The 13,721-nt window shown below is 45.7% G+C and overlaps 1 protein-coding gene across 1 annotated transcript; it reads right to left on the bottom strand.

The window, feature by feature from the left end:
* Window positions 1-574: 574 nt before the first annotated feature.
* On the bottom strand, window positions 575-9,487 carry LOC306711204 (E3 ubiquitin-protein ligase pellino homolog 2). The gene is made up of 7 exons (XM_079180024.1): window positions 9,197-9,487; window positions 4,530-4,659; window positions 4,052-4,153; window positions 3,365-3,562; window positions 3,087-3,272; window positions 2,783-2,988; window positions 575-2,633 (listed from the first exon to the last, which is right to left on the bottom strand). The coding sequence occupies exons 1-7, from the start codon at window positions 9,274-9,276 to the stop codon at window positions 2,249-2,251; spliced, it is 1,287 nt and encodes a 428-aa protein (XP_079036150.1). The 5' UTR covers window positions 9,277-9,487; the 3' UTR covers window positions 575-2,248.
* Window positions 9,488-13,721: the final 4,234 nt, after the last annotated feature.

The raw sequence follows: 13,721 nt of genomic DNA, 5'->3' as shown, positions 1-13,721 counted from the left end.
TTTCAGGTACGTGTACGTGTAGTGTACATACTGTATGTGTACGTTCAGCACATGCAAGCTAGACACAGTTTCCATGTGAGTGTGTGTTATCAATTATACGTCTTCCACACTTTGAGGCTATTATTGAAAATTATCTTGACTTTTTTCAAGCTAGTTCACCAAGCAACACCATAATATTCAGTTACAAAAATAGTATCACAATATAGACCATTCAATATGAGCACCAGGGAAGGCTAAATATAGCCTGAGTATTTGGCTACATTCATTGTCTGGGCAATGTTTTACGGTAGCAGTGTGTTAAGTGTGTGTTTGTTGGACACAGTGTTGGCAATGTTTTCTCACTCACAAGCTCTCCTAGATCTACCACACGAGAACAATTCAGAAACATACAGAACCTGCTTACACTGAGTAACAAGAGTTCACTAAAACAAATTATCAGTTAGAAAAATAGTTGCTGTTTTTTTTTTTTTTAAACACTGAACATCTAAAAGAATTCCTCCCGCTTCCCCCAAATAAACCCCTCCCCCTTTCCTAATAAAATAGTTTTCTTTAAAACAACAACAAAAAAGGTTATCTTTTGAGGTTATGCATACCATTCTAACACGGACCCTGTTTAGCAGAATGCAGCAACCGGAGGCGTGTTCAGAATAACAGTAGCGATGCAATTTCTTCTGTTATGACGGCTGCTGTGTTCTTCGGCAGCGTAAACGTGCTCGTTTCTGTCAACACGTTTAGGCAATTAATGAGTAGTTAAATGAATGTCAGGTGTTTCCTCGCTGATTCAGTTGCTCATCTTTAAATTCTAGTGCTTTGGTTACAACACACACACACACACACACACACTCACACACACACAGACGCACATACTCACAACACCACATTTGGAAATAAAACTAATCGTGATATTGAACACGCCTCTGGTTGAGCCCTTAACCTGGAAACCATTTCAGCCATGTTCAAAGCGACCGCCGACCTCACGCGTGGCTAAACGTAGCACATCTAGCTTATCTATGGGACTGCTATTATTGCTGTAGAGAGTTATGAAGTGGATTTTAACCCAGTTTCACTCCCAGCCCGTGCTTATCCTCTTGCCCGCTTGATAGTCAGCATAAGATGTGTCCTTAAGAGGTGAACTATTTGACTCAGCGTAGTGTAGCGGGTCCCTCTAGTGCTTCAGAGTCTGCAGGTTTTCATTCCAACCTCATACGACACACGGAGGCTAATTCATGACGTCTGATACATGAAGACAAAAGATGAGAACTTCTTATACTCGCGTAAAGAAGCGCTAGTGATTCACTGGAAATGCAGTGTAGAAGCACAAGCCTCTGATCTCACCGTGTAACCTCCCACACGTTCACCACGAGGAGTTAAACCTGCCCGCTGAGAACACGGCTATGAGTATAAAGCAGCCGGTCATTGAGGGAGGAAGACGGGGGACGTCAGGGTGCAAATCTATAAAGAGACTAGGTGTGAGAGGTGAAGGTTGTTTTTTTTTTTGCATAAGCTGAGACCGGATGGGTTATACTGTTTGATGAGTGGCAGCGTTTCACAACAATTACGGTGACGTGTCTGAGAAATTAAGAAGTGGGTCGGATATCCGGCCGAGAAGTGCAAGAGGCGGCGTTTCACCGAGTTTAAGGACACACGGGCGCTGCAGGCGAGTCAGGCGCTGCAGATGAACTGAGTAAGAAAGGCCATTCCTTTCTTTTGTGCAAAAAGCTACTCGTCATTTCAGACATGGCTTCTGAGACATACAAATGAACGCGTTAAGATACGTTTGTCATTTGATAATGGAGGGAAAATAATTGTTTTCAAAAAGGGGTCAAGCAGCATCGGTTAAGCTCCTGTGTGTGATTTGTTGTACTTGTGAGGACCCTCTCCTGTTGAAGGTCGTCAGCGAAATCAGCTCATGTTTTGTTGGAATGAAAAACAGCAGAATCTTCCCTGACAAGAGGACCATTTAGAGTAAATGCTGTCCACCTATTCTCCAGATCTTATACCAATCAAACAAGCACTGACGGATGAACGAGGGCAGGGATTCAGCTTTGGGCGACATCCAGTCACAACGTTGGACAGTGTTTTTTGTACACTCAGAATGTGTGGCGCACACCTGCTGTTATAACGTGAAAACGACAGGCACTCCTAATCAATTTACCTGTCCACACTGAACACTGACCAACGATCGCAACGCGGGTGAAGCTCAGGCATCCGGCTGTTACTGTGACAGTGGTTGTGTGTTGTGTAGCGACTAGTCGATGGGGCCCTGGAAGATGAGCCGCGTCCAGCCGGGGGTGCTGAGGGCGGCGGAGCAGAAGGGGCAGACGGCTCTGAAGGCGTGCGTCCCGTGGGGCAGCGGGGTCTCGGCCCAGTACCTGGCTGTCCTCTCTGAGCAGACGTGGCCACACGGCACAAAAGCGTGAGTGGGAGCTCCAGCGTCCACGTACACGGCCGGCTCACAGCCCAGCCACAGGGGCACGTAGGGACCCACGGTCCGGCACAGGGGACATTCTCGGCGGGTTGTGGAGCCCTCGCCCTCTCGCGGCTCCGCCACTCCCTCGGATCTCTGGCCCCAGTCGTGGCGTCCGTGGACATGGCCGCAAGTGAGGTAGACCCAAGGCTGACGCTCTTCAAGGCTGAAGCGAACACATGAACAGCATCAGTATTTCATTTTCTGTTGTTTTTTTTAAATAATGTGGAGGTGTCTTTAAAAAGGCAGGCTACTGGAAATGAAACAAGATGAATACCATGATAGAAAATAAGTAGTTTTGAAACATACTCCCACCTGTGGCTGCGTGGCATGCTGGGGAAGGCCAGTGTGCTGAGGCCTACGGGACACTGGGGCCGGGACGCATTGAGCTCCTGGCGAAGTGCTTCCAGGTGACGCAGGGTGGGAGCGCGCATGAGCCCCTCACCTGTACGCCACAGCAGGGTGGCACCGCACAGGTCGACCAGGGACCCGTCGCGCAGTGCACTGCTCTCACCCTCCGCCTGAAAAACGTTGACACAGATAAGACACGATACTTTACAATCAAAAGAAAAAACCTCACTACCTTGATGGGGCAGCAACGTGGACGCTGGTGACTCACCAGTTTTCCCCGGGTGGGTCCAGAGCGCGTCTCGCGCAGGGCGTAAACATCCCCACAGACGGAGATCTCCCGCCACAGACCCTGCTTGGGGTCCTCTGGGAACCCCTCCGGGTGCATCACCAGCACCCCGTTGGTGGTCAGGCCGTCCATGTGCCCGTCAGGGTTTTTCCATTTGGTTGCTTTCTCCTGAGGTGGCCAAGACAATTCAAATTACATACAATACGGATACCATGACTGGATTTTTTTTTTAACGTTACTTGGATCATCAGTCCGCTCACCCCTAAGAAGATGTTTTTGGAGGAGTCAAAGCCAGCGGCGTAGATTCGCGCAGTGTAAGGTGGGTTGCGTTCACACACCACTCTGCAGGCAAAACGCGAGATGGTGCTCGGAGCGATGGAGGGGTCCTCCCCCTCCTTCCCCACCCCGGAGGTGTCGGTCACCACAAAGTCAATGGGACTCTCTGTGGAGCGTCCGATCTGCAGGGCACAGCACAGAGAGGTGTTCACTACGACTCATTGACATTCATGTGTACATTACATCAAAACAAATGGCTTTTTAAATGATATTAGTACAAAATTATTAATAGTTATAGACGCACACTAGCTTAAAGTGAGTTTATGGATTTTCCACAACCTTAAAGAACATTTAATAACCCGTGAGTGTAACTTTTACCACCGTGGGTGAAAGACGCGTCATCATTAGCAGGAAACTAGATAAATATGTGATGCTATTAAAAGACCAGAACTTTGTGTATAAAAATAGACTTCCTTGGAGAAGTGTTTACTCGTAATACTCAACGGTCACAACAAAACCAAAATAATCAACCTACTGTAGAAATCCCTGTGATGGCGTTACATAACAGCGTATTTTTGGGAGACGCTTGCACGTGATCACAAATCTGGGATTATTTGTTGCGTGAAACGAGCCACTGTTGACCCTGTTTTTCTTATTTCCTCGGTGGTTACCTGGAACATGTCTGTGCTGTTGTCATGGCAGTACTCCACCACCACCGTCTGGTTGCGAGACAGCGTGAAAGAGATGCTGTGCTGCCCCCTGCTGTGGACAGCCTGCAACAACAACCGCAACGAGCTCAGTGGATCCACTCTTCTAGAAAAGTCTTTCATTTTGACAGAACATACATCAGACTGAATGACAATGATACTCAAAAATCAGATGTTCCTCCATTAATGATTATGGGGAAAAAAATACATTGTAACGTTACATGTGACAGCAACATGAGACAATAACCTGATTGTGATAAAAAAACACACACACACACACACACACAAACGTATATAGGACAGACAGCCCACATATAGCAGTCGTCATGCTTAGTCATTCTTCCTGTAGCTCATTTATAAAAGACAACAGGGAGTCACAGGAAGGAAACCAATGTTGCACACAGATAAAACAGTACACACACACACACACACACACACGTACCTTGCTGTCCTGCGGTGTGTTGAGGATGTGCACAGCGCTGGGTTTGACCCCGTTGGCCTTGGCCCTTCGGTACAGAGCGAAGCGGCTCTTTCTGCGCCCGCGGTCTCCGCTTGGAAGAGAGCCATTGTACCTGAAGAAAGGGACAGAAATGTGAGCACAAGCACATCAGACCCGACCAATCGAGACCAGAATCTCTAGACTAGAATACGGCTCAAGCTCACACGTGTTGATGCCAGTTCATCTCGCTTCACTGAGAGAGCCGAACGACGGGGGGAAAACACAGTTCCGTTGTTTGCATGCTGTATTTATGATCGGCCATTTCTTCTGGGGAAACTAAAGCTATAAATAAAACGCCACTGACGGTGCCGAGATAACTGCAATTAGAGTGCAAGCTCCAATGATCTGGTGCATCTTTAGGGCGACATTATCAGAGATTCTTTTAGAAGAGCAGCCCACTCAGGCCACTGGTGAACTACCCACTTGATCTCACTCAGCTTCCACTTGATGCTCACACTCAGTGAAGAGGAGCTCACTCTTCATCTAATCGCTTTTGTTTTTTACAATAAAAAGCAGTTTCAGCAGAACAGAATCATTTTCATGACGCCGTTAACAGAAACAGAAAATTCAGATTATTCTCATGAGAGCAGTAATATTCTGAACCTTTATGTCACATTTCATGTTTTAATAAAAAACAATGGAAGCTTGATGTTAAGATCTTTCCGGTGTCCGTGCTGACTAAACAGTTTTTAAGTGGAACATCATTTTCACAGTTTGAGTTCACACAGAAGGTAGAATGCTGGTTTTAGGCTTTTCTAATCAGCAGCGCGTGGTCTTTATTAGAAACTATTCAGAGGATAACCGGCGGGCAGGAAGACTTTGAGGGACATAGCGGTCTTTACTGGCCTTCATTCTGGATCGGATCAGAGGACTCTGTTGTGATCCGCCTCACAGCGGGGGCTGAGGAAACCACTGCCTGCTTTGACAGCGTTTAGTACAAAAAAGCTGAAACTGTGATTGATTCATCAAGCAGCCGCTCACAAGAAAATGAATCAATGATCATTTAAAAAAAGTGATTTACTTATTAATACATGAAATGGAAATGCTAATAAGCGGCTCATCACAGCTTCCTTCTTCATCATTACAAATTGAATACTTTTCCTCTCATTAATTGTCAACGATTCTTAAGTCATTTTTTATGCAAAATACAAAAACAAAATAATAGTTTTGTCAGTTTTCTTTGTCTTTTATGATACTAAACTGAATATCTTTGGGTTTTGTACTTTTAATCAGATAAAAAAAGATATTTCTAAATGTTCACTTTCTTCTGACATCAACAGGATTGTTTAATCAGTTAACTGCACAAATCCACAGTGAAAGTAAGTTGTAGGTCTGAATATATATAAATGTAGCTATTGACAACTATTTAAAACTTTCGTTTTGATAAATTATAACAGACCGGCACAATTGTGCTCTCAACTTGGCAACAGCTGATCCGGCGGCTTGCAGCTCACGGTGCCGACACATCTAACGGTGTTTACGTGAGGGGGGAACCGGAGCTTTAGGCGCTACGCTTCTACAACAACGCTGTCGGTCGGGATGGCGTTGTTAGCTGTAACCGCCATATGAGAGCAATGCAGAGTGGGACACACTCACATGTACGAACATGCATCAAAAGTGTAACCGCCGGACTGTGTCAACAAAGCAAGGAGAGGCTCTGATTACAGCCCACACAGGGAGAGCGACTTCATTCTCTGCTCATCACGCCAATAGATCTTTACATCGCTGTTTGCTGCTATTTAATGCTCCGAATATCAAATATAACACCTTTATTATCTATTCAAAACCTGAGTTAGAGCTCCGCATGCCACTTGTTCTCTTTTGTTTGGAATTTCCCTCAGACAAATCTTGGAAAAAAGTTATGTGTTTACAAATTAAATACCAGATAAGACTTAATCTGAACATATGACAGGAAATAACCCAGTCAATCATCAACATTTCCGACCTTTCTGAGTTGTAGCAAAGTGAAAATCACAAAACCTTTGCCTATATTTACCTCTCTTATATTAATATATATCAATGGTTTCTGGTGGTTACATTTGTGTGTGTCTGTAAGGGACGTTTGTTGACATTATGCATTTTTAATGAGCTACACTTCCATGAATCACAGGAAGCAAAAATCATTTTCTGTAGGGAACAAACCCTGAGGCCAGAGCAGGGCAGGCAGTCAGCGGCATGTTGGTAAGAGGATCGGGTGTTCAAACAGGCCAGATTCTCTTGTGATAATCACAGAAGACAGTGCTACTTGCTCCCTCCATGAGCCTGCCCGGCAGGTTGAACTGGACCCCGGCTGACAAGAGAAGGTCTGGGTCAGGAAAAGAAGACACACGAGAACAAGCTTCTGAGGGCTCTGGTTTAAAAGGCAGAGGATATGAAATGGGACCACGGATAAGAGAGCACAGGAGAGAGAGAATCAGCTTATAGAAAGAGAAAAGGTAGCCAGCGCTTTTGACAGAAACAGAGAGAGAAAATATGTCTGAAGCTATATCATGAGCAGTGGAGCAAGCTAAACGGAGGACAGGGTGCAAGGAGACAAGACGGCGAGAGGAGGCTAGGAGACAAGAGGGTGGAGGGTAAAGGCCAGAGGAAGAGCAGCTCCACAAGATCTGCCCGGGCAGTTCTGGCCTGCATCACGCATGTGCGCACATCATAAAGCACAATATGAAATATTCACTCCTTCTGCCCCTCGACAGAGTTTATTTTTGTTGAGGGCAAACCACCAAGGGGGCCTGCCTCTGTGAAAGTCAGCACTCAGCAAAACACTGGGAGGCTGCCAGGGAAGGGACCGGGGCGAGAGACGGAGGAATGCGACAGAGGCGGCGTTAAGAGGGGTTAAGGGGGAGATAAAAAAGGTGTGCGGGGGTGATAAATGCAGAGAGGACGGGGGAGGAGGGGGTGTTTGCGGGGTAATGAGCGAGTGGATCTTTGCCAGGCTGCTGGACAGGGCGACGCTGTACACGGTGTCCAGGCTAACTAAGGTAATGAGCGATGGCAGGCAGCCACTGCAAAGATCACACGGCCTGCAGTGAGGCCCGGCATCGACCACACGGGGCATGTGATCGTCAAGCCTGACACATGCAAAGTCAAACCACACTCGCACAAAGCAGGCCAGGCAAATAGGATATGTGACAGGAAGCAGGGGAAAGAACAGCCCGTTCTGACTGCGGGTGTGTGCTGTCAAAGTTACCTGCTGTAACACACCGGTCATGGGTCTGAACCCTAATACGTCCAACTGATCCGTATAAGGGATCACCCATGTAATAATGTTGACATCAATAGTGTATTGTCTACCACTCTATAGGAGACTGTGACATTTCTAACATACTAACAGCGATAACGGAAGGCGCTTAAAATCTATTTCCCCATAACACTCGGGCCTCGTTTAAAACCACAGAGAGGATACCGATCACAGCCTGCCAGCTTGTGGCAGAACAAGATCACACCAAACCTCTATTGCTCCAGTTTTGAAATGAGCAAATACAAATGCTTTTTGGACCCCTCAATGAGGCGCATTAAGCGGCGTGGCACCCACCGCAGAGCACGCTTTGTGTGTTCAAGTTGCCTGCCCCCCAAAAAAAACCTCATAATGGGCATTAAACGAACCAATTCCTCACTCTGGTCTGGAGGATGTAAAAGGGCCGCTCTGTTCAAACAGTCAGATGCCGACGAGGGCGACTAATCAGTATTCTGATGCGGGCGGACTACGGCCTCCTCACTCCATGTACAGCCGGAGGGGAAGAGACAGGCCATTAGGTCAGTTATCTTTGGCATACACAGGAAGCTCTGCGGGGGCAAGAGGGAGGCCTGTGTAAGCCTGGATATGACTGTGTGTGTGTGTGTGTGTGTGTTGTGGCATTTCTGCTCCCTGCAGACCCTGCACAGTGTGGAACTGTATCGGGCTGGAAATGCTGTGGAAGCTGGTGGCTGTCATCAGCACATCCTGCCCACTGTGTGCTGGTGATGTAGAGAGAGGGGGGGGGGGGGGGGGGGGGGGGGGCTTTTCTCCGCCTCCTCCTCCTTTTTTTTTTTTAATGGCATGGGTGGTCATCTGGCAGCGACGTTTTTATTTATTTATTATAGTAATAAAAGAGACTTTATGACTAAATAACATGAGCAGGATTCCTGTATTTTTTTTTTCCAGACAATGAAATCATCGCCGGTCCTACTTTTTAGATCCAGCATAGTATGACATCATTGGGATTTTCAGCCCCCACTACAACCATTGATGAAAAAAAAAGCGGCTACATCCGTATAGTAGCCTGTGCTATATGGCTACACCACATTTTATTTGTGCACCTTAAAACACTCAAACGCATCATTACTTACTTGATGTGGAAAACAACAGTCTCAAGAGAAAATGTAGCCATTTGAGACATAAAGTTACTTTGTAACATTACTACACAGGCGGGTGGTGTGCAGCGGTATTGTGCAATAAAGGAGGTATAAATGTGTTACTGTGATGCTATCTTTAATAAGAGCAGTGGATTAAATCTAAACTCGTCATCTGGTGGTTCATTGTGCTACATATTAAACCTTAATTTACCGCTGGAGGGTTTTCTCCGTCCTCACAATTTTTCTTACTATCGGTGTAGGTTTTTTAAGAGACTTACCCCAAAATGACCAATTCTCCGTATTTTACCGGGTCTTTAACGGGCACATCATCATCTCCGTCTTTTTTCGGTGAATTCATCAGACTGGACTGCTCCAGAAGAAGATAAAAACGCGTCCGACGGCAATAGTGGCGAGAGATAAAACAATGCTAACACACTCGAAACTGAAGGGAAGTGATTTGGGTTGTAGTCTACCAAAGTTTGGGCACAGTTGGGCAAAGTTTTTCCAGACTTCTTGTTGTTTGTTTTATTGTTTTAATCCCGTGAAGGCGCATCTTTTCGTGGCTTTAATGCCAGCGTGTAGCAACATATCTGTTCACTAGCATTTGGATACAACAACGGCTAACGGCAGGGAGTGGGGCGTACCATGTTTCGTAGGGGTGGTCGTTCAAAAATGGATTTTTAAAAATAGTCGACAAAATGACCTATGTGTGGAGAAATATTTCAAAGTCCAAGAATACCGATCTAGCGATTAGGAGAATACAAGTGATTCATGATTCAATTTAGAAAAATTCACTTTAAGCACGGCCCCTCCTGTGGAACAAGAAATGGACGCAGCCCTGACGAGAGTCTGGCTCCCACCGATAGAATAAAATGAGGCATTTGGAAATCCAGAGGAAGTGCCCACGTACATCCCGTGGCATGCAGAGGCGTTACTGGCACATTTAAAGTTAAATACCAGACCATTCGGTGGTGTGTATGGGAATCATATAGCTCAGATCGCGTGGGTCATTATGGAGTCTGATGTAATGAGATGCTTTGGGGGGGGGGGGGGTGTAGCTGGGATGTGGGTCACCATTGCGCCCCAGACAAGATACCTTCTTTTCTCCTTATCTGCATTTCATGTGGGAGTGGGGAGACAGATATAGGCCGGCTGGATCCCACACTTTCATCTCTCTCTCTCTGTCTCTCTCCCTCCCTCCCTTTCGCTCACACTCAGAAGAGTGGAGTCTCTGTGTTACTTACTCATAATGCTGTGACCACATGAGGGCAGTGCATCTCAGTTGCAAAGTACAACTTTCGTCTATGAAGTTAGTCAACTGTAACTATTTGAGCTAATTTGTATATCTAAACATCAGTTATACCTATTCACTGAACCATTAACCCCCACTGTTTTCTTTATTTATTGGGGGAAATGCTTTGATATTCAAATGTTTAGATTAATATGAATGAATGGGATGGAGACCTGCATGCCCGTGGCACATACCTGACACACATTTTCCTCCAACAACCTGGTTTGCTGTTCATTGTTATTTAATGAGACAGAAAGCAAAGCCTTCGCTGCGGGTCCTTTTGGACAGAACACAGAGCTGGGGAGTCAGTAACCGAATCTGTTCAGTCTGCAAAGTGGCGTGGCCTCCCTCAACTGGAACAGTGAGTAGCCTACCTTGTGATTTTGGCGGGGTGGAGTAACATGTAGTGGCTTGCATGCAGGGTAAAGCACACGCAGTATTGTACATGACTGCAGCGTGGGTGGGGGGGGGGGGGATGCTGGCCCCTCGCTATCGGGTACGTCGGTGTCATTGAAACATGAAACATGTGCTTGTGCAAATTCACAGACGTTACCTGAGTGATATGATATCAGATTCAAACCGGTAACGGTGGAGCCCTCCCTCACACACTGGTGCAGCTACAGAGAGGCAGTTGAGGACACTATGACTCATGAATGATCTTCAGCATAAACCAAACAACCACACCCTCGATCTATGAATGACAGCCCACTGAGTAACTCATGAAGCGACTGGAGTGCTGACTCACCTCATAAGGGTATAGCACGCCAGACGTTTAACCTCTCACATACTTTTCGTCTAAAATGCAAAGTAGAAACTGGATGGACCAGATGTGTGTGCATGTTTTAGTGAGTGTGAGTTCCTTTCCCACTCTGGGATTAGGGTCACACCCTCTTCTCTATCTCTCTCTCCCTTCCCATGTTCTCAGTCTCTCTCCTCTGCTCTCTCTTTTCTCTCTGTCCCTGTCCATGTCCATGTTTGGCTGAATTTTAGCTTTAAAGTAGAACACATTTGGCCTCCATCATGCAGGAGGAATCTTCGCTGCTCCCATTAATTTGCGTGGATTATTAACTCAGTCTAACCAGGACTCTACAATGTAAAAAAATGCTCTGAATGAATGAAATCCACGTTTAGCTTTCCACACAGGTCATAAAACAGAGTGGATTCCTCAACCTGCCGAAGGAGACTTATCAGGGAAGGTGTTTGTAATCACAGATTGGACGTTTTGTTCATAAACTGTCTTTCTTACTCAACCTCACCGCCATAAATAGGCAAGGAAACTGTTTATATATAGAGAGTGTCTGTCCATGATGTCATCAGCTCTGTCATCTGGATCCTGTCGTAGTTAAAGAGATAAAGAGAAGCAGATGTAATTAATACAAAAATAATTGGACATGGCGCTTTTGATTGACAGCCACTTTGTTCTATGATGGCCTCATCAGCCAGACAAATTCTCATGAGTTGATCACAGCGCGAGGTCTCGACTGGCTTTCACGTTTTCGCTACTGTGGCTTAGTATTTATCTTCACAAAATATACAATACTGACATGTGCGGTACATTACAATTTTGAATCTCCATTTATGGCGGCTTGCATGCATATTAGGGATCTAAAGAGCCAAATTGGATGTGTGGTCCACTTTGTACCTCACTGTTGTAGTAGCGAACAACCATGTTGCATCACACAAGTCTCATCTAGGAACCATATTTGGTGAGCAAATCCCAGATCCAATTGTATGCCTAATTGTGAACATGTGGAATGCATTACTTCTGCTGTCATTATGCAGCTTACGGCAGGCTGCATTTCAAGTCAAGCCAAACATAGTAGAGGTAGCTGCAAATCATGTATAAGTGCACGTTCATGCAGAATGTACACAAATAAGGACCTTTCTGGAGAAACTCTCCTCTCGAATGTTCCTCATGACAGTGGATCCTCTGATATACCCAAATAGAGCCATATGTTCACTTATAACAACACAATACTGAACGCATACCGTAAAATGAATGAAAAACAGACCTTCAGTATACTCTCCTTAGACACGCTATATAACTGCGTGATGCCACTAATGCTTTTGTATTTTGCTTAGGAGCATGTTTCACATACACCAACAGACAGAGTTCATGATGAATGTGACGTCTGGATTGTTTCCATGATTTATACCCAGAACGCCTGTGCATCCGGGACGCAAAGACGCCTCTGGACCGACTTCCTCGTTCTGGATTTAGTTGGCGCTGCTTTAAAACGGTGGAAACAGATATTTGAGGTACGATAAGTAAGAGATGCCAGTTAAGACATTCAACTTAGACCCGCTTAGATGTGCCACAGCCATCTGCTGCTGAGTCTTTGTCAATGTTTCCATAGAGACAAGAGCAAACAAAGAAAAGGTATTTTCTTTCATTTCATTCAGAAACCCCGTGTCCCGTTTGTAGTTGCAGCTCAGATGGACGAAGCTAAGACTCCTAGAAACCAAACAGAGCAACACGAGCTATTGCATCACCTTAATGCAAAGAATAAAATCACGCCATGAACTCTTATAGGTTAGCATCACCGGGCGCTTGTACAAGTACATGAGGCTGCGTATGCAACAAAACGGCAGTGTCCTACCTGTGAGGCACGAGTGCACAAATGCCTGCTGGGTGTGTGTGTGTGTGTGTGTGTGTGTGTGAGAGACACCATACTCCCTCTACTTGGGGAGGCGGCAGACACCGACATAGGACAGGCATGATACTGCAGATGGCTCAGCATATTCCCATTCCTGGACACAACAGGCTCCACTTGGCTCCCCACAGGGAAGACTAATTACATACACAAGCAGGTTTGTCGCAAAACACTGACAGTGAATGGCATTATAAACCGATTGTATACAGTGTACATAATAGCTTTAGCAGACCGTCGTACACAGTCACATACAGTATGTGCAGTTTAGTTTAAACGCTACAGTTTTTACTCTTTTTATCTCTTTGCTGTTGTTGGAAAGAAGAGGAAAGATCATGTGAGATCATGTGAGAAGCAGGAGATGATGACATCATTCATTGACCTCGTAGAAACCGCTTTTGAGCCAAATCACAGTCAGATGTGTGAAAAATTAACCTTTGTAGTGAGACAGTACACTTTATGTCTTTCAATTTGAATGAATCATTGATTAAGTTCCATCGCAGTATACAAAAATAACGCAATAAATGCAGCTTTTGCAAGGCGAACCGTCATTACAGCTTAATCCCAACACTCTCAAAGTGTAATTTACAGAGAAACAGGAAACACTGTCCCAGCGTGGGATATGAAACTGGCCTTTTAGCAGGACGACCGCAGCTCGGCTTAAACACTGACTAGTGAGCTGGGACGTTCTTCTCCGATTGCTTTCCGCACACGGAGTCCCTTCACAAATCATTGAGCACCACGGAGCACCTGCCAACAACCTGCCATACATGTACATGACCTGAGCACATAGGCGGCACACACAGCTGCTGGTGTGAGTGCCTTACACAAAAGCAGATGGCTCCTCAGACAGGGTCATTA

Source organism: Pholis gunnellus (genome assembly GCF_910591455.1).
Source record: "Pholis gunnellus genome assembly, chromosome: 19".
NCBI classification, from domain to species: domain Eukaryota; kingdom Metazoa; phylum Chordata; class Actinopteri; order Perciformes; family Pholidae; genus Pholis; species Pholis gunnellus.
This window is presented reverse-complemented; position numbering and strand designations above follow the sequence as displayed.

Excerpts from the sequence above, each read along its gene's own strand:
- LOC306711204 (XM_079180024.1), bottom strand. The coding sequence starts at position 9,276 with ATGAATTCACCGAAAAAAGACGGAGATGATGATGTGCCCGTTAAAGAC. Across the intron at positions 4,660-9,196 it reads GGAGAATTGGTCATTTTGGG|GTACAATGGCTCTCTTCCAA; the intron begins GTAAGTCTCTTA and ends CCCTTTCTTCAG. Across the intron at positions 2,989-3,086 it reads GACCCACCCGGGGAAAACTG|GCGGAGGGTGAGAGCAGTGC; the intron begins GTGAGTCACCAG and ends AACGTTTTTCAG.